The following is a 24,909-nucleotide window of genomic DNA, read 5'->3' as shown; positions in this document are numbered from 1 at the left end:
CTCCAGTTTTGTTTTTCTTTTTCAGGATTGCATTTTCTATTCGAGGTCTTTTGTGGTTCCATACAAATTTTAGGGTTGTTTTAGCTCTGTGACAAATGCTCATGGTATTTTGATAAGGATTGCATTAAATGTGTAGATTGCTTTGGGTAGTATAGACATTTTCACAATGTTTGGTCTTCCAATCCATGAACATGGAATGCTTTTCCACTTCTTTGTGTCCTCTTCAGTTTCTTTCATACGTGTTCTATAGTTTTCAGAGTACAGATCCTTTACCCCTTTAGTTAGGTTCATTACTAAAGTATCTTATTGGTTTTAGTGCAATTGTAAATGGACTCATTTCCTTGATTTCTCTTTCTGCTGCTTCGTTATTGGTGTATAGAAATGCAATAGATTTCTGGAAATTGATTTTATATCCTGTGACTTTTCTGAATTCAGGTATTAAATTCCAGCAATTTCTTGGTGGAGTCTTTGGGGTTTTCTACATAGAGTATCATGTCATCTGCAAAGAGTGAAAGCTTGACTTCTTCCTTGACAATCTGTATACCCTTCATTTCTTTTTGTTGTCTGAATGCTGAGGCCAAGACTTCCAGTACTATGTTAACTAGTCATGGTGGCAGTGGACATCACTGTCTTTTCTGACTTATGTCACCTATGTCATCACTGGCCATAGGGGAAAGGCTCTCAGTTTTTCCCTATTGAGGATGATATTAGCTGTATGTCTTATATATGGCCTTTCTGATGTTGAGATATGTTCCCTCTATCCCTACTTTGTTGAGGGTTTTTATCAAGAATGGATATTGGGGGCGCCTGGGTGGCTCAGTCGGCTGAGCGTCCAACTTCGGCTCAGGTCATGATCTCGCGGTTTGTGAGTTCGAGCCCTGCATTGGGCTCTGTGCTGACAGCTCAGAGTCTGGAACCTGCTTCAGATTCTGTGTCTCCCTCTCTCTCTGCCCCTCCCCTGCTCACGCTCTGTCTCTCCCTCTCTCTCAAAAATAAATAAACATTTAAAAAAAATTTTTTTTAAAGACTGGATACTGTATTTTGTCAAATGCTTTTTCTGCATCTATTGACAGGATCATATGGTTTATATTTGGGTGCTTTCAAATTGGAGGCATAAATATTTACTGTTGTTAGATCTTTTTGATGGATAGACCCCTTAATTATGATATAATGCCCTTTTTCATCTCTTGTTACAGTCTTTGTTTTAAAATCTAGTTTGTTTAGGGGCGCCTGGGTGGCGCAGTCGGTTAAGCGTCCGACTTCAGCCAGGTCACGATCTCGCGGTCCGTGAGTTCGAGCCCCGCGTCAGGCTATGGGCTGATGGCTCAGAGCCTGGAGCCTGTTTCCGATTCTGTGTCTCCCTCTCTCTCTGCCCCTCCCCCGTTCATGCTTTGTCTCTCTCTGTCCCAAAAATAAATAAACGTTGAAAAAAAAAATTTAAAATCTAGTTTGTTTGATATAAGTATGGCTATTCCAGCTTCATTTTGATGTCCACTAGTGTGATAGATGGTTCTCCATCACCTCACTTTCAGTCGGCAGGTGTCTTTTTAATTTTTTTTATTATTTAAAAAAATTTTTTTAATATTTATTCATTTTTGAAAGACAGAGACAGATAGAGCACAAGCAGGGGTGCGGCGGAGAGACGGGGGGGGACACAGAATCTGAAACGGCTCCAGGCTCCGAGCTGTCAGCACAGAGCCCGACGCGGGGCTTCAACTCACGAACCGCGAGATCATGACCTGAGCCGAAGTCGGACGCTCAACTGACTCAGCCACCCGGGCGCCCCTAATTTTTTTTTTAACATTTATTCGTTTTTGAGAGAGAGAGACTGAGTGTGAGCAGGGGAAGGGCAGAGAGCGAGGGAGAAGAATGGGAAGCAGGATCCAGGCTCTGAGCTGTCATGAACCATGAGATCGTGACCTGGGCCAAAGTCAGACGCTCAACCAACTGAGCCACCCAGGCGCCCCTGCAGGTGTCTTTAGGTCTAAAATAAGTCTCTGGTAGGCAGCATATAGATGGATCTTGTTTTTTTATCCATTCTTGTACTTTCTGTCTTTTGACTGGAGCATTTAGTCCATTTACATGTAGAGTGATTACTAAAAGATATTAATGTGTGTTACCTGTACAGTTGGTGTTTCTGATGATGTTCTCTGGTCCTTTCTAGTCTTATTGCTTTGGTGTTGTTGTTGTTTTTTTCTCCCCCTCCACTCAGAGTTCCCCTTACAATTTCTTGCAGGGCTAGTTTACTGGTCATGAACTCCTTTCGTTTTTGTTTTTCTGGGAAACTCTTTATCTCTCCTTCTATTCTGAATGACAGCCTTGCTGGATAAAGATTTCTTGGCTGCATATTTTCCCCATTCAGCACGTTGAATATTTCCTGCCTCTCCCTTCTGGCCTGCCAAGTTTCAGTGGACGGGTCTGCCGATAACCTTATGTGTCTACCCTTGTGGGTTAAGGACCTTTTGTCCCTAGCTGCTTTCCATTTTTGTCTTTATCTTTGTATTTTTCAAGTGTCACTGTGATATGTTGTGGTATTAGCCTGTTTTTGTTGATTATGAGGGGAGTTCTCGGTCCCTCTTGTACTTGAATGCCTGTTTCCTTCCCCAGATTGGGGAAGTTCTCAGCTATAATTTGTCCAAATAACTTTCCTGCCCCCTTTTCCTGCTATGTTTCTGGGACTCCTATGATATTGATATTGTTCCATTTTATGGAATCACTAAGTTCCCTAGGTCTACCTTCACAATTGAACAGCTTTCTTTCCCTCTTCTTTTCGGCTTCATTGTTTTCCATAGTTTCATCTTCTATATCACATATTCTCTCCCCTGCTTCTTCGATCCTCGTTCTGATTGTGTCCAGTCGTTTTTACACCTCAGTTACAACATTTCTTTTTTATTTCATCCCGACTAGTTTTGGGGCCTTTGATCTTTGCCGCAAGGGTTTCTCTGGCGTCTTGTACGCTTTTTTTCAAGCTCACCTGATAGTCTTACGAGTGTTCTAAATTCCTGTTCAGGTTTATTGCTTATGGCTGTTTTGAGCAAGTCCCTGGCAGTAATTTCCTCTTGACTTCTCTTTTGGGGAGAATGCTTCGGTCTTGTCACTTTGGCTAAGTTTCTGTCTTTTGCATGTTTTGGAAGCTTGTTATGTTTCCCGTACCTGAGAGTAGCGCTATATCAAAAAGGGGTCGGGGCACCCGGGTGGCTCAGCTGGTTAACCGTCTGTCTCTTGAATTTGGCTCAGGTCACCAGCTCAGGGTCATGGGATTGAGCCCCGCGTCGGGCTCCTCTCTGGGTGTGGAGCCTGCTTGGGATTCTCTCTCCCTCTCTCTCTCTCTCTCTCTCTCCCTCTGTCCCTCTCCTCTGTTCACATGCTCCGTCTCTTTCTGAAAAAAAAGCTTAACCTTGAATTTAAAGTTTTTTTTTTTTTTTTTAACGTTTATTTATTTTTGGGACAGAGAGAGACAAAGCATGAATGGGGGAGGGGCAGAGAGAGAGGGAGACACAGAATCGGAAACAGGCTCCAGGCTCTGAGCCATCAGCCCAGAGCCCGACGCGGGGCTCGAACTCACGGACCGCGAGATCATGACCTGGCTGAAGTCGGACGCTTAACCGACTGCACCACCCAGGCGCCCCGAATTTAAAGTTTTTAAGAAGGGAGTCATTGGGCCATACACTGTCCAGGAAGGGGGCCAAACACTCCAGGAAGTGTCTGCTCTATGCTGTGTGCGCTCTGTTGTTGCATTTTGGCTGCTTTTTCCCATTGGTCTTCCTCTGCAGAGCTCCTCCTTGCTTGGAGCGGGGAGTGTTTGGACCTTTACCTGGGTGTGCTTTGATTCCTTGTTAGAATAAGCCCCATACCTGCCATGCCGTCACCCTCTAACCGTGGAGAACCTTCTGCTGGTCCTCAGATCAATTTCCTGGGTGTTCCAAGTGATCTGACCCCAATACAGTTGTGTTTGGGGGACAAGAAAAGCCCAGGGTCCCCCTACTTCTGGCCCATCTTAACTCCTCCCCCAAGGCCTTCTGAAATGTGTTTTAATTCTCTTTCTCTCTCTCTCTTTTAAAAGGTTTTATTTTGGGGGCACATGGGTGGCTCAGTCGGTTGGGCGTCCGACTTTGGCTCAGGTCACAATCTCACAGTTTGTGAGTTCAAGCCCCCCATTGGGCTCTGTGCTGACGACTCAGAGCCTGGAGCCTGCTTGGGATTCTGTGTCTCCCTCTCTCTCTGCTCCTCCCCCGCTCATGCTCTGTATCTTTCTCTCAAAAATCAATAAACATTTGGGGCGCCGGGGTGGTGCAGTCGGTTAAGCGTCCGACTTCAGCCAGGTCAGGATCTCGCGGTCCGTGAGTTCGAGCCCCGCGTCGGGCTCTGGGCTGATGGCTCAGAGCCTGGAGCCTGTTTCCGATTCTGTGTCTCCCTCTCTCTCTGCCCCTCCCCTGTTCGTGCTCTCTCTCTCTCTCTCTGTCTCAAAAATAAATAAACGTTGAAAAAAAAAATTTTAAAAATCAGTAAACATTTAAATAAATAAAAATAAATAAATAGGGGCGCCTGGGTGGCTCAGTTGGTTAAGCGTCCGACTTCGGCTCAGGTCATGATCTCACGGTCCGTGAGTTCGAGCCCCGCGTCCGGCTCTGGGCTGACAGCTCAGAGCCTGGAGCCTGTTTCAGATTCTGTGTCTCCCTCTCTCTCTGCCCCTCCCCTGTTCATGCTCTGTCTCTCTCTGTCTCAAAAATAAATAAACGTTAAAAAATTTTTTTTAAAAAATTATAAAAAAAATAAATAAATGAAAACAAATAAGATACAAAACAGTGCATGCAATGTACTATCTTCTGTGTAAAAAGGGCTTGGAGGTGTTGTTTATATCTGTCTAAATAAACACAAGAAAGATAGAGTACAAAATGTTGATGCTGACAGTGATTGTATGTGGTAGGGAGGGGAACTGAGCAGATAAGGAACAGGAGTTCTACGGAAATTCAAATTCAAATTTGAAATTAAAATAAATTCCCTGGGGCACCTGGCTGGCTCAGTCAGTAGAGCCCCACATTATTTAAAAATAAAATCTTGGGGCGCCTGGGTGGCTCAGTCGGTTAAGCGTCCAACTTCGGCTCAGGTCATGATCTCATGGTCGTGAGTTCAGACCCCGTGTCGGGCTCTGTGCTGACAGCTCAGCGCCTGAAGCCTGCTTCAGATTCTGTGTTTCCCTCTCTCTCTGCCCCTCCCCTGTTCATGCTCTGTCTCTCTCTGTCTCAAAAATAAATAAACGTTAAAAAAAATTTTTTTAATAAAATCTTAAAAAAACTCCCCCAAAAGAAATGAAAGCGTTATCCAATCAAGAATTTGTACATGAATGTCCATAGCAACTTTATTTAGTGGGAAATAACCCACATGTCCTTCAACAAATGAATGGATAATGATATTGTGCTTTATTCGCATTAGCATTAAAAATAAATACACTACAGGGGCATCTGGTGGCTCAGTTGGTTAAGCGTCCAGCTCTTGATCTCAGCTCAGGTCTTGATCTCAGGGTCCTGAGTTCAGGCTCTGCGTTGAGCTCCATCCTGGGTTTGGAGCCTACAAATTAAATAAAAAAATAAATTACTGATACACGCTCCAACAAGGATGAATCTCAAAGTAATCATGCTGAGTGAAAGAAGCCAGACCCCCCCCCCAAAAAAAATTATTCTATGTGATTCCAGTGATACAAAATTCTAGAAAAAGCAATGTAACCTGTAGCGATAGAAAACAGGTCCTGAGTACGTGGGAAAAGTGGGAAGAGCCAGTGAGAAGGGTTCCCAAGAAGCACAAGGAAGGTTTTGGGTGTGACAGATACGTCCATTACCCAGATTATGGTGATAGTCTCACAGGCGTGTGTGTATATGTATATGTATCAATGTCAATTACCTTGTGCCCTTGAAACTTACCAGATTGTGGCACGTTGATTACACTTCAGCATGCTGTAGTCATCATCTTTGGCTGCCATAACAAAATGGCACAGGATGAGTGGCTTAAACAATAGATCTTTATTTCTCACAGTTCTGGAGGCTGGAAGTCCAAGATCAAGATGCTGGTGAATTCGGTTCCTGGGGAGAGCTCTCTTCCTGGCTTGTAGGCGACCACTTCCTCCCTTCCTCCTCACGTGTGTCTCTGTGTATCTCTTTTTATAAGAGCACCAATGCTTCACAACCTAATCACCCGGGAAAGCCCCCAACCCCAAGTACCAACACACCAATCACACTGCGGGGGTTAGGGCTTCAACAAATGAATTGTAAGGGAACACAACATTTTATCCATAACAACTGTTTTCAGTTTATTTATTTATTTTTGAGAAAAAGAGACAGAGAGAGAGAGGCAGAGAGAGAGGGAGACAGAGAATACCAAGCAGGGTCCGCGATGTCAGTGCAGAGCCCAATATGGGGCTTGAACTCCTGAAGTGTGAGATCACAACCTGAGCCAAAATCAAGCGTTGGACGCTTAACCAACTGAGCCACCCAGGGGCCTCTGTCTGTAACAATTTCTTATTTTTTTTTATCTCTCTCTCTCTCTTTAAATGTTTACTTTTTTTTGAGAGGAAGAGAGAGAGCCCTCCACGCAGCAGGGGAGGGGCAAAGAGTAGGGGAGACAGAGGATCTGAAGGGGGCTCTGTGCTGACAGCAGAGAGCCTGATGCGGGGCTTGAACCCACAAACCATGAGTTCATGACCTGAGCTGAAGTTGGGTGCTTAACCAACTGAGCCGCCCAGGACCTCTCTCTCTCTCTCTCTCTCTCTCTCTTTAATGTTTATTTATTTTTGAGAGAGATAGAGAGAGCATGAGTCAGGGAGGGGCAGAGAGAGAGGGAGACACAGAATCTGAAGCAGGCTCCGGGCTGTCACTGCACAATGCGACATGGGGCTCAAACTCATGGACTGGGCGATCATGACCTGAGCCCAAGTCGGATGCTTAATCAACTGAGCCACCCAGGCGCCCTCCCCCTTTTTTTAAAAGTAGGCTCCACACCCAACATGGGTCTTCAACTTACCACCCTGAGATCAAGAGTTGCAGGCTCTACTGGGTGAGGCGTCCCCATAACAACTATTTTAAATATTTATTAACTTATTTTGAGAAAGATAGAGAGCATGAGCAGGGGAGGAGGAGAGAGAGAGGGAGAGAGAGAATCCCAAGCAGGCTCCGTGCTTAGCTTGGAGCCCAATGCAGAGCTCAATCTTACAATGGTGAGATCGTGACCTGAGCCAAAATCAAGAGTCAGGTGCTCAACCAACTGAGCCACCCAAGTGTTCCCCTCATAACAATTTTTTTTGATTGAGTGATTGATTGATTGATTGACTGATTGATTTTCAGAGAGACAGAGAGTGTGAACAGAGGGAGGGACAGAGAGAGAGACAGAGACAGAATCCGAAGCAGGCTCCAGGCTCCGAGCTGTCAGCCCTGAGCCCAACACAGGGCTTGAACCCCTGAACTGTGAGAGCAGGACCTGAGCTGAAGTCGGACCGGATGCTTAACCGACTGAGCCACCCAGGCGCCCAGAAAATGAAATCTTTAAATAAACATGCACTGCTATGGTTATTATTTCTTCTTTAGGGAGGTCAAAGTTGTTGGCCCTCGATGTAAAGGCCGCCCAGGTTCATGTGCACACAAGCTCCCAGGCTAGGACTGTGAGGCAGGGTGCAATCTGCCCCAGCCCTTTCTGGGGACCCAGCCCACAATCTGACTCATCCTTTTTTCCCTGAGCCTCTGAGCCGGCTGCCCTCTGGCTGACCTTTCCTGGTGATCTGGATATGACTAGAGGCTGGCAGGAAAGGGCATGAACAGGGGCTAGAGGTGGTGGGGGTCATTTCCCGGACACAGGCCAGCAACCTCCCTTGGTGGGGTCCGTGTCCCTCTGGGCTCATCTGGGACGGATTGGGCACGTGTCCCAGGCTATAGTGCATTTTTCACACTCTTCCTCCAATCTGGGTCATTCATTCCTTACCGTCTCCCATCGGGTTGATCTTACTATCGTCAGCTTCCGGGCCTCTGCCCCAGGAAGCCTTGCCCGATGGGACTGCTCCCTTTTCTGGGCTCTCCTTGGTTCTCATGCTTCCCCCACGACTGACCATCCAGTATTAAAATTAAATGGTTAAGTGGTTCCTGGGTGGCTCAGTGGGTTAAGCATCTGACTCTCGATTTTGGCTCAGGTCATGATCTCACAGTTTATGAGTTTGAATCCCACGTCGGGCTCTGTGCTGATGGCGCAGAGCCTGCTTGGATTCTCTCTCTCCCTCTCTCTCTCTGCCCACGCGTGTACTCTCTCTCTCTCTCTCAAAATAAATAAGTAAAGTTAGAAAAATTAAGTGGTTAAAATAATCACAATTAGAGGAAACTTTCCGTTTTAGAATAAATTAGTTATAAAATAAATAAATCCTGGGGATATAAGGTGCTGCAAGGTGAGTATAGTTAATAATACTGTAGCGCATATTTGAAAGCTGCTAAGAGAGTAGATCTTAAAAGTTCTCATCGCCAGAACAAAAAAGTTTTATAACTATGTAGAGTGACGGATGGTAATCAGTTTACCGTGGTGACCATTTCACAATAGATACAAATATGGAATCATGGTGTTGCACACCTGAAACTCCGATAAGGTTATACGTCAATTATACCTCAATAAAAAAACAAACCTGGGAGGCCGCTGGGTGGCTCAGCAGGTTGAGTGCCCAGCTTGGGCTCAGGTCATGATCTCATGGTTCGTGAGTTCGAGCCTCACATTGGACTCTATGCTGTCGGCACAGAGCCTGCTTCAGTTCCTCTGTCCCCCTCTCTGTCTCTGCCCCTTCCCCGCTCACGCTCTGTCTTTCTCTCAAAAACAAATAGGGGCGCCTGGGTGGCTCAGTCGGTTAAGCGGCCGACTTCGGCTCAGGTCATGATCTCACGGTCCGTGAGTTCGAGCCCCACGTCGGGCTCTGTGCTGACAGCTCGGAGCCTGGGGCCTGTTCGGATTCTGTGTCTCCCTCTCTCTGACCCTCCCCCGTTCATGCTCTGTCTTTCTCTGTCTCAAAAATAAATAAACGTTAAAAAAAAAAAAAAAAAAAAAACAACAAATAAACATTCAGGGGCCCCTGGGAGGCTCAGTCGGTTGAGTGGCCGACTCTTCATTTGGGTTCAGGTCATGATCTCAGGATTCCTGAGTTTGGGCCCTGCTTGGGATTCTCTCTCCCCTTCTTTCTGCTGCTCCCCCTGCTTGTGCTTTCTCTGACTCTCTCAAATAAATAAATAAATAAACTGTAAAAAAAAATAAATATAAATAAATAAACATTTAAACATAAACAAAATTTTTAAAAAATTTTGTAATGTTTATTTATTTTTGAGAGAGACAGAGCATGAGCGGAGGAGGGGCAGAGAGAGAGGGAGACACAGAATCCGAAGCAGGCTCCAGGCCCCGAGCTGTCAGCACAGAGCCCGACGCGGGGCTCGAACTCACGGACCGCGAGATCATGACTTGAGCCGAAGTTGGACGCTTAGCCAACTGAGCCACCCAGGCACTCTGAAAATAAACAAATTTTTAAAAATCACAATTAACAGTGCCAATAAGGGGCAGAGAGACATCACGGGCCTCCTGCTAGGCACAGAGAAGGACAAAATATTGCTGTCAAAAAAAAAAAGTCTAATCGGGAGGAAACATCAGACAAATGCAAGTGAGGGATATTCTATAAATAACTGGTGTGTACACTTCAAAAATGTCGATGCTGTGAAGGACAGAGAAGGACCCTGGCGCCGTTCCAGATTAAGGGGAGCTAAAGGGACAGAAATAAAATGCTGTGCATGATCCTGGATGGGATCCCGGTGGAAAACACAGCTGTAAAGGATATGGTGGAATATGGACTATAGATTAGATGATGGCAAGGTGTCAAGGTCACATTTCCTGACGTTGCAAACAGTGTTGTGGTGCAGGTGACTCTCTCCATATACATGTGGAGTTTGTGTTATACATATATCTGTGTATAGGAATACATCCCTACATATATGTGTATTATATATGTGCATTATATGTCTCTGTTTATGTTATATATATACATATGTAGCTCTCTACAGATAAACGTGTATATTATATGTCTCCATAAAGGTTTGTTATATGCATCTCTCAAAATATTTGTGTGTGTGTATATATATGTATATACACACTATGTGTGTGTATATATATGTATATACATACATATATATATGTATACATATATACATATATGTATGTATGTATATACATATATATACACACACATAGTGTGTATGTTACATATCTGTATCTATATGTACATGGAATTTATAGATAGAACAATAAACTTAGTGGAACAAGTTGACAATTGGTGAATCTCTATGAAGAGTATACAGGATGCCCATGACGTCTTCTTGCAACATTTCTGTAAGTTGAAATGATTTCAAAATTTAAAAATTTACAAAAAAAAAAAAAAAAAAAAAGGGGCGCCTGGGTGGCGCAGTCAGTTAAGCGTCCGACTTCAGCCAGGTCATGATCTCGCGGTCCGTGAGTTCAAGCCCCGCATCGGGTTCTGGGCTGATGGCTCAGAGCCTGGAGCCTGTTTCCGATTCTGTGTCTCCCTCTCTCTCTGCCCCTCCCCTGTTCATGCTCTGTCTCTCTCTGTCTCAAAAATAAATAAACGTTAAAAAAAAAAATTAAAAAAAAAAAAAAGAACAAGACAGAAGCTACGTGTTCTTTATGATCTAACCTAGGAAGTCGCACACACCATCGTCTCAATAATATCCTATCGCCTACACCAGAGGGGGGACGTCTAGAAAAGCATGGATATCAGGAGGCAAAGGCAGAGCTACTAGGGACAAAGGCAGAGTGTCATTGCTGCCAAGAGCACAGTTGAGAGTCGGCTAGCCCGGGTTCAAATCCTAGCTCTGTCTGGATAATTGTGAGAATTTGACCAAGCACTTAATCTCTCTTTTATGTAGTCCTCATCTATAAAGTGGAATAAGAGTTCCCAACTCATTTGGCGTTGCTATTAGGATTAAGCGAACATATAATCACTTTAGGGCAAAGCATAATACTCGGCATAAATGAAGGACACGGTAGGTGTTCGCTATTTCTATCCTAAGCAGCCTGTCTGCTAACAGATCAACCCTTCCTGACTCACCCACCAGGAGACCCAATGCTTGGGGATTAGTGAAGAGGGACTGAGGGGCCCCTACTAACTGGGGTTCTAGAGACACAGATGGAAAGACACTTCTTTTTCTTCCTTTTTTTTTTGTTCTTTAAAGCAGCCTCCATGCCCAGTGTGGGCCCCAGCTCACAACCCTGAGATCAAGACCTGAGCCAGGGGGCACCTCGATGGCTCAGTGCGTTAAGTGTCCAACCTCAGCTCAGGTCATGATCTCACGGTTTGTGGGATCGACCCTCATGTCAGGCTCTTTGCAGATACCTCAGAACCTGCTTAGAATGCTCTCTCTCTCTCAAAATAAATAAGTAAGCTTAAAAAAAGAAACAACTGATCAGAGCAACAGTATCACTGCTGGGTCAGAGAGTATGTTCCACAGAACAGTTTTTATTTATTATTAAAAAAAAAATTTTTTTAATATATTTATTTATTTTTGAGAGATGGGGGGAGAGGGGGGGGAGAGGGGAAGAGAAAGACAGAGACACCGAATCCGAAGCAGGCTCCAGGCTCTGAGCTGTCAGCACAGAGTCCGATGCGGGGCTCGAACCCACAAATCGTGAGATCATGACCTGAGCAGAAGTCGGTCACTCAACCGACTGAGCCACCCAGGCAGCCCAGAACAGTTTTTAGAATGCAATCCAGAGCCAGCTCCGGGTCCCTGGAAAATTTCTTCTGGGCCATGTTCACATCAGGTGCCTCTAAAAGCTTCTGGCGGGTTCCGTGTCCTGTGAAACATGGCACAAAGGAAGAAGCCCCTGAAAAGTGAGTGGAGAGAAAAGGCCGTCAGGTTGAGAAGGTAACTGATCATTTCTTTCAGGGCAAGAAGCCACGGAAGAAAAGAGCACACCCTGAGAGTTATGTCACCGCCTCAGAGAGAGGCCAGGGTGTCGGGGGTGGACAGGCGGGCTGCCAGGGCAGATGGTGGCTGTCTGGACCTACTCCATGCAGAGGTTTTCCTTGCCGCCCTTCCCATCTGCCTGTCACTGCTGCAGGGATCAGCCGTCCTGGCATCCAGCCCGGCCGGGGCCAAGCTTATGAGTGGTGACCCGCACGTCAGCCCCGGGGCATGCAGTTTCAGATTCCAGAGACTGAGCTGGCTCTGAGCCCTGCTGAGTCAACTCTGTTCTTCTCGCCCGTGTGCCAAGCCAACCTGCCTGGGGGTTCTTCCTGGCAGGCAAGTTTTTCTTTGCCAGCCTCAATTTCCCGACAGAGTATAGTGGAGCAGGACAGGAGGGAGGGGAGGAATTTAGTCAACGTCTGTTAAGCGAATGCTTAGCCTTTTGGAATGAACATGGTCGGCCCCACAGCCTCAGTTCTTCCTTTGTTCCAAGTTTGCCCCTACCCCAGGCTCAGAGTGTCGGGCTCTCTCTTACAGAACAGAGGGGCTGTTTGTTGAATGAGTGAATAAATGAATGAGGAGTTAGGAGCCCTTCTTTCCGTGTATCACCTCTTCCTGTTCTGAGGTTTCTGCTTTGATACAGGAAAAGGCTCACGACACTGCAGACCCTGGGTGGGGGTGGGGGGCAAGCAGGGGAGTGAGCCGTGAGCTGGAGTCTGAACAAGATAGACCGGGAGCCACCCCGAAGGGGCAGTCAGTTGTGGGAAGCGGGATGACGGACGTCAGGGGATCCGACAAACTCATCTGCAGTGACGAATCCTTGAGCGGGAAGGAGCGTGGGAGCCCAGAGTCGTCTCCCTGGTCGTCCAGCCTGGTCGCGAGCTGCTCTCCGAGAAGTCTCCGGGGCCGGGGATGTTTCAGGTGTCCCGGGCATGCCCGGCCTGACTGGACTCAGCGCACCGGGGCCCTTTCTTATTCGTCTCTCTCTCCAGCTTTTGACTCGGGGAGGGGGGTGGGGGGTCACGGGTACCGCTGAGCGCGGCGGGTGCAGCGTGAAGGGTTTGGGATTCCGGTGTTTGGAAGGGGGCCCCCGTGAGGGTCACGTCTTCCACGGTCCGCAGAGGAGACGCTCCAGGGCCTGCTGGGGGAGCCAGAGTTTTGCACCCCGAGGGCGCCCCCCCTCCCCAACTCCCCGGCCGCTGGCTCCCACAACCCTACCCCCGGCCGCACGCCCCGCCCCCGGCACTCCCTGCGCCCCGCCTCCGAGGCTCCCCTTTCCCTCTCTCCGCGGGCTTATAAAAAGGGGGCGTCGCGGGGACTAGCCAAGCCCCAAAGGCTGGCGGCTGTGATCGGAGCCATCCTTGCGGCTTCTGAACGCCAGTGAGTCTCCGCCAGGACGCCCGCGTCGCCAGCCCTCGACTCTCCAGCCCGCGCCTCCGCCTTGCGCTCCCGCCACCCGGAAGGATGCGCGGTGCGCCGACGGCCTCGGCAGCCTTGGTGCTGTGCGCCGCCACCGCCGGGCTGCTGAGCGCGCAGGGCCGCGCGGCGCCCGCCGAGCCTCCCGAGCCGCCGCGCTTCGCGTCCTGGGACGAGGTGAACGTGCTGGCGCACGGGCTCCTGCAGCTGGGCCACGGGCTGCGCGAGCACGTGGAGCGCACCCAGGGGCGGCTGGGCGCGCTGGAGCGGCGTCTGCGCGCGTGCGGGGCGGCCTGCAAGGAGTCCGGGGGGTCCGCCGCGCCCCCGCGCGCGCCCGAGGGTCTGGGCCCCGGTGGCGAGGCTGCCCCCGAGACCCTCGGCAGCCTGCAGGTACGTGGGCTCCCGCTGCCCCCCCTGCGGGTCTCGGACAGTGTGGGCGGGAGGGGGACGCATCCGGGACTCCCTGGGCTCCCCTGCCCGGGTCTCTCGGGAGGGAGAGCTGGAAGGCCAGAGACGAGTGACGATGAATGGAGAGGCTGGCCGCAGAAGGCCGGGTCCTCACCGCGGTGCTGTGCGCACGCTCTCCCAGACTCAGCTCAAGACCCAGAACGGCAGGATTGAGCAACTCTTCCACAAGGTGGCCCAGCAGCAGCGGCACCTGGAGAAGCAGCACCTGAAAATCCAGAATCTGCAGAGCCAGGTGCCTGATGCTTGCCCCGGGGTTGGGAGGGAGGCCGAAGCTCGTCCGGGGGCGGGGGGGGGGGGGGGGGTGGACCTAGAGCCAGGCAAGTTGAGGGGCCGGAGCCAGCCAGACCTGACATCCCCCTCCTGTCCTGTCCAGGTGAGCCTCCTGGCCCCCATGCACCTGGGCCACAGGATGGCCAAGCCTGGCAGGAAGAAGAGGCTACCCAAAATGGCACAGCTTGTTGGCCCTGCTCACAATATCAGCCGCCTGCACAGTGAGTGTCCAGCCCTCTGCTGTCCTCTGGCAATTCCTTCCCCCCAACCACCACCACCACCACACACACACACACACACACACACACACACACCACTCCTGTCCCCTTCCTTGTCCTGTCCACCTGGCCCTGGGTTCCTGTGGGCTCACTAGTTTCTGGTAAAGGGCTGATGAGGGCACATCCCATCTCATCATCCCTGACCCTGACCAGGTAGGCCACCCCACCCTTCTTCCTGGCAAGCCAGTGGCATTCCCCGGAGCCCTGCTGGCCGCTAACTGGAGCAGGGCTTGGGGTCTTTAAGAGGGTCCAGGAGGGACTTGAGCTGCATGGGTGTGGGGAAGGGGGCGGTGCAGGTCAGAGACGCCTTCCTGACGGTTGTTGGAACCTTCTCTGAGGGCACACTGGTGGACAGGAGGGTGCCAGCTATGGAGCCTGGAGTTCTGACGGTGAAGAGCGATGGCTTCCTGGGAGGGGGATTCTGAGCTGGGGCTCCCCCCCCCCAATGGTATCTTGGAGCATAGCTCTAGGAGGCAGGTAACCCCCATCTCCCTGGCCAGACACACCACTCGCTTTTGCATCTCTAACAAATCCAGGGCTCCTGCCCCCCACACCTGGTGCCTCACTCCCCTCTTGGTCCCCGAAGTCCCTGATCACCCTGATTCCTGCAGAGAATGAGCCTTTGCCATCAGCACAAGCTCTGGGTCCTTCATTGTGCATCCCAGATCGCCCCAGACCTCCTGCCCGTCCCCCTCCCCCCCCCCCCCAGCATGTCTCCGTGTGTCTGACACAGGCTCACAGCTCCTGGTGTCTCTGTCCCCACCCTTAGTTCGGGGCTCCAGACCCGGCTGGCTTCCCTGTAGTCCTCCTACCCCATCACCCCGCCTGGCATCCGGGGCTGTGTGCAGCCAACTGGGTAAAAGTTCGGATTCCCCCTTCCACACCCTGGGTCTGGCTGCCGGCTGCCGGCTGCAGGCTCCCTAGTCTTGAAGGCTGCCCCTCCCCCTGCCCTCCCCCACTCTTCCTCCTTCCCTCACCGGGCCTGTAAGGGTCCATACATCGTCCCAACCCCCCCTCCCTGCCCCTGCGCCTTGAGGGGCTTTGGAGCTTGCCAGCAGGCGTGGGTCCGGGCTGGGGGATGTGACGGTGGGGGATGCGTGGGTTTGGGGACTCCCAGACCTGGGGCTCAGCCCTGCCAAGTAGGGGAAGGTTCAGAGCTGGAGAGACAAACAGCTCCTTCTAATGGAAGCCACATTGGTGGTTTGGCCGGGTGCCGTCCCCCGATTGGAAGGGAGGAAAGTAGGGGAAAGGGGAGCTGCTCCCGGGGCCGGAAAATGTCTCCAGTCACTCTGGGCCCGCCCCCATCCCCCTTACCCCCACCCTTCAGCGCGGACTTCCCCTCCCCCGGGCGACCTTTTCCCTACTTTCCAGGCTCGACTGGGGGCGGGGACTTCACAGCCTTTGGGCACAGCCCAGCCATCCCTCCCAACTCTTTCCCTCCCTTGTCTTCCTCCTAGGTTCCTTAGTCCTGCCTTCCCCTTTACCTGGGATCCCAGGTGGGGCCCCTGGCCTTGCAAGCCTCATGCAGAGCGCCCCCCACCCCCCAACAGAGCGCTTCTGCTCAGCCCCACTCCTATCTTCTCCACCCTGGCCCGGCTTCTCAATCCCTCATGCCTCCAGTCTTTATTAAACACCTGCTGTGGGCCAGGATTAACCTGGGCACTGGTGCCAGACTGTGGGCAAAGAGCCACTCTGTCCCTGGCCCCATGGAATCCTCATTCAGTGGCGGAGAGACCGCTGGATGACTCCAGTGTTGTGGGCAGGAAGTCCCCGATGCTTCTTTTGGGAGCCTGGCCTGGTCTGGGGGTCAGGGAAGGCATCCCTTCTAGAAGCTGGGATCTTTAGAATGAGGCAAGAAAGTCCTGAGGGAAGATCTCTCTGGCATGTGACTGGCATGTGCAGGCATAGAGACGGGCATGTGCAAAGTCCCTGTGGCAGGAGGGTGTGTGATACAAGGCTGGCTGTGTGGCCTGAGGTGAGAATGCAGTGTGGGAGGAGGAAGGATGGTGGGTGGCTCAGGGGCCATCCAGGACAGGGGATGCTGTGAACCCAGGATTACCCCCTCATGTCCCCTGTCACCCACTGCCCAGCCCCTAACATGCCTGTTTCCTGAGGCCCCTCCTGCTTCAGTCTCCCCGCCCCTCTCTTTGCCTGCCCTTCAGGGCTGCCCAGGGACTGCCAAGAGCTGTATGAAGAGGGAGAGCGGCAAAGTGGACTGTTCCAGATCCAGCCCCAGGGGTCCCCACCCTTCCTGGTTAACTGCAAGATGACCTCAGGTAGGATGCGCTGGCCCGCTGGGGTGCCCTGCATCCTGTCATGGGCCCTATTGCCATTCCAATCAAATGCAGCTCCCCGCCACCACCCAGGGTTGAGCCAGGTTCAGTGGACCTAGAGAAACTTCCTAGATTTCTAACGCTCCCTCCCTCCTCTCCTCCCTCCTGGGGCCTTGGGACAATGTCTAGGCTGAGCCCCTTGCACGTTGGCCAGCCCACCTTTAACCACCTTCCTCTAGTCCTGCTGGGGTGAATGAGAAGACCTTGGCCCTCTCTGGGTTTGGAGGCAGTTTAGGGTTTGAGAGCCAGATGGGAAGTCGGGGTCCCCTGCAAAAAGCGGCCTCCTGATGGCATTGCACCTCTCTGGGCAGATGGAGGCTGGACTGTAATTCAGAGGCGCCAGGATGGCTCCGTGGACTTTAACCAGCCCTGGGAAGCTTACAAGGCTGGCTTCGGAGACCCCCAAGGTGGGTGTTTCCAGCCCGGGGGGCCGGAGGCAGAGAGGGGAGGAGGGGGCGAGGAGGTGGGTCTGACTCACCGATGGGCCTCTCTCTCCCCTGTAGGTGAGTTCTGGCTGGGCCTGGAGAAGGTTCACCGCATCACGGGGGACCGCGGCAGCCGCCTGGCTGTGCAGTTGCAGGACTGGGAGGGCAATGCTGAGTCTCTGCAGTTCCCCGTCTATCTGGGTGGTGAGGACACAGCCTACAGCCTGCAGCTCACAGCTCCCGTGGCCAGTGAACTGGGTGCTACCACTGTGGCACCCAATGGCCTCTCCCTGCCCTTCTCCACTTGGGATCAAGACCACGACCTCCGTGGGGACAAGAACTGTGCCAAGAGCCTCTCCGGTGAGCAAGCTCTGTGCCTCCCTGTCCTGCCTCGCACCACGAGGTCGAGACCTCCTCTCTCTGCCTCTGTGTTTCCCTGTCCTGCCTTCAGTGCCAAATGCCGTCCGTTCTCTGCCCCCCTTTCTCCTAACTTCCTGTGTGTCTTTGGGCAACTGACTTATTACCCTGTCTCACCTTCGGTTTCCCCGTCTTTAAACTGGGTATGACCACAATGCCCACTCCTTAGGATTACCTTGAGATGACATTTGTGGGATAGTGGCCGGCATGTGGCCCAGCCACCAAGATAAACCCTGTGTTGGCTTTTGTTTTTGTTTTTTAGTTTATTTATTTTGAGAGCGAGAGAGAGAGCAAGTGGGGGGGGGGGGAGCAGAGAGAGAGGGAGAGAGAATACCAAGCAGGCTCCTTGCTGTCAGCTCAGAGCCTGACCCAGGGCCAGAACTCATGAACCATGAGATCACGACCTGAGCTGAAGTCAAGAGTCAGGTGCTTAACTGATTGACCACCCAGGCCCCCCGACCCTGTTGTAATGAAATTGGAGGCAGAACCCAGGCTCTGTAAAGTGAAACATATGACATTGCTTTTTGGTGGGTCAAAAAATGATGGAATACTAGTAATTTTATATGGTTTGATCAAATATAAGTTGAAGAAATGGACGATGATCATAGAAAGTCTTTTTTTTTTTTTTTTCAACGTTTATTTATTTTTGGGACAGAGAGAGACAGAGCATGAGCGGGGGAGGGGCAGAGAGAGAGGGAGACACAGAATCGGAAACAGGCTCCAGGCTCTGAGCCATCAGCCCAGAGCCTGACGCGGGGCTCGAACTCACAGACCGCGAGATCGTGACCTGGCTGAAGTCGGACGCTCAACCGACTGCGCCACCCAGGCGCCCCAGAAAGTCTTTTTTTTAATATTTAAGTTTGAGAGAGAGAGAGAGAGAGAGAGAGAGAATGTGCAGGGGAGGAGCAGAGAGAGAAAGGGAGACTGAGAATCCCAAGCAGTCTCCACACTGTCAGTGTAGATGTGGGGCCCAAACTCACGAACCCTGAGATCATGACCTGAGCTGAAATCAAGAGTCAGACACTAACCGACTGAGCCACCCAGGCACGCCAGAAAGTCTTTAATAAACGTTTCCCACGTGTCAGGTACAGAACAGTAACTCGTCACAGTCACAGACACAAAAGCTGTAGTTACCGGGAAGGGGTCCAGAGCCCCTGAAACTCCTTTGTCACAGCCTGGGGTCCCTCAGGACGTCGTGTGACCATCACTAGAAAAGTCTTCCCCTCTGAAGTTTATAAAGTCCGGGGCTCCTGGGTGGTTCAGTCGGTTGAGCGTCCGACTTCAGCTCAGGTCATGATCTCACGGTTCGTGAGCTCGAGCCCCGCATCGGGCTCTGTGCTGACAGCTCAGGGCCTGGAGCCTGCTTCGGATTCTGTGTCTCCCTCTCTCTCTGCCCCTCCCCTGCTCACGCTCTGTCTCTCTCAAAAATACAGATTAAAAAACAAATAAAAAGTTTGTGCAGTCCAACACCCAGCCGCCTCTCGGTCCCAGCCTCCGTGGAGGCCCAGGGACCCCAGCCTGACCAGTTCCTTTTCCTCTGACCCCGGCAGGTGGCTGGTGGTTTGGCACCTGTGGCCATTCCAACCTTAATGGACAGTACTTCCGTTCCATCCCACACCAGCGGCAGCAGCGTAAGAAGGGCATCTTCTGGAAGACCTGGAGGGGCCGCTACTACCCGCTGCAGGCCACCACAATGCTGATCCAGCCGACAGCGGCTGAAGCAGCCTCCTAGCCTCCCCACTGGGGCCTGGCTCTCAGGCTCGTAGACAACAGTGACTTTGACTCTGGCCCAGCGTGTGGCCACTCCCTGCTCAGGCAGGGGCTCGAGACGGGGGCCATCTGGAGCCTCACGGACAGAGAAGATGCTCACGACTGGAGATGCCCCCTTTCTGAGTGGCGGGGTGCAGGTGATACCCTCTGAGGGCAGAGCTACAGGGTTGCAGGGCACAGAGCCAGGAAGCGTGAGACGGAGGGGCAGTGAGGCCCGCTCCTTGCCCGCCTAAGGAGTCGAGGACACAGAGGGACCACTCGGGGGCCGCCGAGCCAGCCCTCGACGGCGGATTCAGTCACATTGACTGGCTGGGGGACCAGGGCTCCCGTGGGCCCCCAGTGCCCTCACGGTGCTCTCGCGTGTGGGTGCTGTGGGATGAGCCGGTGCCAATGACATCCGGGTGGAGCTCACCAAATTCTTGCAATAAAAGCAACCTCAGCACATTTCGTTCTCCTGTGTCCTTCGGTTTGTTTTAAAAGTGGGCAGTTTCTGGGGCGCCTGGGTGGCGCAGTCGGTTAAGCGTCCGACTTCAGCCAGGTCACGATCTCACGGTCCGTGAGTTCGAGCCCCGCATCCGGCTCTGGGCTGATGGCTCAGAGCCTGGAGCCTGTTTCCGATTCTGTGTCTCCCTCTCTCTCTGCCCCTCCCCCGTTCATGCTCTGTCTCTCTCTGTCCCAAAAATAAATAAACGTTGGAAAAAAAAAAAAAAAATTTAAAAGTGGGCAGTTTCAAAGTGCACATAAATATGTTCCCAGGGTAGAGGGTGAACACTCCCAGGTCCCTCGAGGACAATGCCGATTGGTCCTACAACTGATTTCAATTTCCTCCATTTATTATTTCACGATGTGGATCTCAATTCTTGTTTTTCAAAAACCAAGACCCTCATTCAGTCCTTCTGGAAGCAGGTAATAGAGAAAATGAGAACCCCGCCCCCCCCCTTTTTTTAAGTTTATCTATTTATTTATTTATTTTGAGAGAGCTAGAGCATGAGCAGCGGGGGGAGGCAGAGAGAGAGGGAGAGAGGGAAATCCCAAGCAGGCTGCGTTCCCGTCAGCGCAGAGTCTGACGCAGGGCACCAACCCACGAAACCCTGAGACGGTGACCTGAGCCAAAATCAACAGCTGGATGTTTGACTGAGCCATGCGGGCGCCCCGAGAACGCCTTCTTCATCATACTTAATGCATGTGAATCACAATGAACTGTTTAGCACCCAGCCATCTGATAGAAACATAATGTGAGTCATGCATTTTAATTTTTTTTCTAATAGTCACATTTAAAAAAAGGGAGAAAAAAAAAAGAAACAGATGAAATTAATTTTAGAAATGTATTTTTATCAAGCCCAATGTAACCAAAATATTATCATTTCAACATGTGAGTGATACACAAGTCATTAATGAGATATTTGACACTGGTTGTTTTTTGTACTAAGGCTTTGGAAGCCAGTGTTTACGTTTATGACACATCTTAATTCGGACTGGCCATATTGCAAGGGCTCAGTAGCCAAGAGGCTAATGACCACCATATTGGCCAGTATAGTTCTAGTGTTTACACGAAAGCAGTGCTTTGGGTAGATTCTTTACATTTTTTGCCACATCAGCCAAAGTTTTCCTTTAAGTTGGCTCTTTTATTTATTTTTTATTTTTCAAAAATGTTCATTTATTTTGAGAGGGGGAGGGGCAGAGAGAGAGAGAGAGAGAGAGAGAATCCCAAGCAGGCTCTGCACAGCCCGCACAGAGGCCTGGTGGCTCGGTTGGTTAAGCATCCAACTCTTGGGGGGCGCCTGGGTAGCTCCGTCAGTTAAGCGTCCGACTTTGGCTCAGGTCGTGATCTCACGGTTTGTGAGTTCGAGCCCCGCGTCGGGCTCTGTGCTGACAGCTCAGAGCCTGGAGCCTGCTTGGGATTCTGTGTCTCCCTCTCTCTCTCCCCCACTTGTGCTCTGTCCCTCTCTGTCTCTCAAAAATAAATAAATAAATGTAAATAAAAAAATTTAAAAAAGCATCCAACTCTTGGTTTTGACTCAGGTCATGGTCTCACAGTTCATGAGTTCGAGCCCCACATCGGGCTCTGTGCTGACGGTGTGGAGCCTGCTTGGAATTCTCTCGAATTGTCTCTCTCTGCCCCTCCCCTGCTCTCTCTCTCTCTCAAAGTAAATAAATAAGCTTAAAAAAAAAAAAGAGAGAGAGAGGCCTAACTGACTGAACCACCCAGGTGCCCCTAAGTTGGCTTTTTTTAAAAGTTGGCCTTATGTACGTAAAAATACGTATAGAAATTCAACTCATATTTATAGAGTTCTTACTACATGCCAAACCCTTGTAGTAAGTGCTTGGCAACTAAATCCTAGTGAACAGAAAGATTCCTGCTCTCACCAAGCTTACCTTCAAAGCCCTTCCTATCACAGACAGTTTGGCCTGTAATTGATGGTCCAAAGGGAGGCACTTTTGAGTGGGGGGAAAAATACAAATAGTGGTTGACACTGGAAAAATGGGCGGGATTTGACTGTGAAGTGGGCATGAGGCAGCCTTCCCCGGTGATGGTGACGTTCTGAGCCTTCCTAGAGACGGGTTACTCCGCCGTACGCCTTTGTCTCTGTGAATGGACACTGAAGACCTATATTGCATTGTATGTAATTTTCACCTTAGAAGAAGAAAACACAAAAAGAGCCATAAACAAATATTGAACTCGAGTCGATGACATGCATGCTGAAGTGTTTACAAGGGGAAGTAGACTAATGTATTCAACTTTCTTTCATTTTTTCCCCAGCTTTTTTAGATACAACTGACATATGATATTGTGTAAGTTTAAGGTGTACAATGTGTTGATTTCATACACCTATATATTGTGAAATGATTACCGCCCTAGTGGTAGCTAACACTTCCATCACATCACGTAGTTCTCTTTCTTTCTTTCTTTCTTTCTTTCTTTCTTTTTGTTGTTGTTGTAAGAACATTTATTTATTTTGTTTATTTGTTGGGAGAGAGAGAGAGAAAGAGCACGGGAGGAGAAGGTGGGGGGGGGGCGGGGGAGAGAATCGCAAGAAGGCTCCATACTGCCAGCACGGGGCCAGATGTGGGGCTCAAACTCACAGAAGCATGAAATCGTGACCTGAGCCAAAATCAAGAGTTGGATGCTCGACTGACTGAGCCCCCCAGGCACCCCTGTGGTGAGAACATTTAATGTCTCCTCTCTTAGCAACTTTCAAGTACTAACTAAAATCACCATGCTATACATTAGAGTCCTCCAAAGTTTCAACTTTCTTTGAAATGCATCAAAAAATAAGATGATGGCTGGTTGGATAGACAGATGGGTGTATAATAAAGCAAAATGTTAATAGTGGAATCTAGGTATTCTCTGTACAGTTCTTTCCATGTTTCTACGTGTTTTTAAAACTTCACAGTAAAATGTGGGCAAGAAAATTCTAGCCAGATCCTGTTGCCTTCTGAAGGCTCTCAGCCTGCCTCGGGGCTCTGTATAAAAAGGGGAGATGGGGCTAGAAAACTGTTCAAGATGGATAGATGAGCAAGAAAGAAGACTTTCTCTTTGATAGATGATAAAATACTTCAAAACTGGGAAAAAGTGAAGACTTTCTCAGCATGTGGGTCAATGCTATTTAATGCACTGCCTACAATTGTCACTCCTATCTTACGGCTTGGAATGTGTGATGCCTTATCTCCAGGACACATGTTAGGGAAAGGCAACATCTGTCTGTGTCCTGAGGGCCCAGCTGCTGTGTGTGTGTGTGTGTGTGTGTGTGTGTGTGTGTGTGTGTTGTTCGTTTGTTGTTTTTGTTTTTGTTTTTAAGTAGGCTTCACACCCAGCATGGGGCTTGAACTCACAACACTGAGATCAAGGGTCGGAAACTTCAGACACTTAATCGACTGAGCCACCCAGGTGTCCCTTAGCTGCTGTTTTAACAGGGGAATATATCTTTCTAATACGCCTCCTAAGCGCTCCTAAGGTAGTAGGGGGCCTCTTTTGGTAGAAGAAAAGTCTGTGACTTTCTTCTCCTGTGACTCTTCCTGGATGATGCTGGGACACAGTAACTTCCGTGGGGCCCTGGCTGAGTACGGGTGATGAACTCCTCAGCTGGAGGCCAGACCCCCTCCAGGCTCCTTGTCTGGGGGTGTCCTGTACCAGGCGGGCTTGCAGAGTCTCCCCTGAGCCCGTTGTGGTTGGAACTGGTGGGAAGTCCCGTCCGTGGAGGTTGGCAGGGGAGGGGGTTCCCCCACCTATGCCATTTCAATTCTCAAGCTCTGCCAAGAAAGCTCATCCCCCCCCCCCCCCCCCCCCACAAACTGTCCCTTCTCCTCCTCTCTTCCGTCTCCAGGAACAACACAAAGAACCACCACCATGACTGGGAACCAAACAAGAGCCAGGATGTGAATCCAGACCCATTCAGCTCTTCAGCGACATCATTCTCCTGGTTGACTAGAGACTGTGTACTAAAGCTTGGTGGCCTCAGCTCCTGCATCTGGAAAATGGGAGGGGGGGGGGCACTGGTACCCCACCCTCCCATTCCCACCCCTTTCTCTTCTCCTGGTGCTGTGAGGATTTCATGCAGCAGTAAATGAAAAGCAGTCCAGACAGCGTCTGGCTAGTAGTGAGCACACAATGTAAACATCAGTCGTCATTACAAATACTATTATCACTCTGAGCTATGCTGGGGGGGGCGGGGGGGGGGGGCAGGAGAAGGGACCCTGACTCAGACCGGAGAAAAAGCTTCAGGGTGAAGCTGACTTTTCAGGCAATTTTCAAAGAAGGATGAAAATTCCACCAAGAAGGTGGGGGAGGGAGAGGACATTCCAGGAAGAGGACACAGTGACATCAAAAGCCTAGTGACGTCATCAGAAAGTGAAGCTCGCTGGGGGAATCAGTGCATAGCGCCCCCTGTCTGCAGCATTTGGGCAGGAAGTGGGGATGGTGAAGTGGGGGCGGGAGGGGGTTTGAGCAGGAATGTGCTCTTCAAGCCAGCCACCCAGGAGTGTGCCGACAAAGCCTGGGAGGGGCCACTCTGGTCTGGCTTCCGGTCTCGGCTTTTTCACGTCTTCTGAGCTCTTGGTCCCTGGATCCAACTCTCCAGCCACCACGGCCATCTGGCTGTTCAGATCCATCAGAGTCTCTCTCACTTGCCGTTGTGTCCCCCCTGAAATGCTGTTCCCACCATTTCCTCCCCTTTCCCCAAACTTAGGGCAAACGCCATCTGCTCCAGGATGCCTTCCCTGGGTCCCTAGCTAAGGAACGCCACGATCACATAATGTGAGTCATTCCCCTCACTGCACGCCTCCCATTCTGAAACTACCTTGTGCATGTTGTTTACTGGTTTTTCATCTGCCTGACCCCATCAGACTGTCAGCTCTGTGAGGGCTGGGACTTTGTCTCATTCGATACTGCATCCTTAGCACCTAGAGTCCTACCTGGCACTTAGCATGCGCTTGGTAAATGTTTACTAAAGGAAGAACCGAAAGATTTTTAAACAGCGGAGTGAGACAATCTGACTTATGTTTTAAAAAACGGCCCTAGGGGCTCCTGGGTGGCTCAGACGGTTAAGCATCT

At 50.5% G+C, this 24,909-nt stretch overlaps 1 protein-coding gene across 1 annotated transcript; it reads left to right on the top strand.

The window, feature by feature from the left end:
- The first annotated feature begins 11,499 nt into the window (after positions 1-11,499).
- On the top strand, positions 11,500-19,802 carry ANGPTL4 (angiopoietin like 4). Its single transcript, XM_045491816.1, has 7 exons — positions 11,500-13,787; positions 13,987-14,097; positions 14,239-14,356; positions 16,576-16,689; positions 17,058-17,153; positions 17,250-17,531; positions 19,139-19,802. Exons 1-7 carry the CDS (start codon positions 13,446-13,448, stop codon positions 19,318-19,320), a joined length of 1,245 nt encoding a protein of 414 aa, XP_045347772.1. The 5' UTR covers positions 11,500-13,445; the 3' UTR covers positions 19,321-19,802.
- The last annotated feature ends 5,107 nt before the right edge of the window (positions 19,803-24,909 follow it).

Source organism: Leopardus geoffroyi, chromosome A2, assembly GCF_018350155.1.
Source record: "Leopardus geoffroyi isolate Oge1 chromosome A2, O.geoffroyi_Oge1_pat1.0, whole genome shotgun sequence".
Lineage (NCBI taxonomy): Eukaryota > Metazoa > Chordata > Mammalia > Carnivora > Felidae > Leopardus > Leopardus geoffroyi.
Note: the sequence above shows the minus strand (reverse complement) of the source record. Positions and strands in the feature narration are given on the sequence as shown.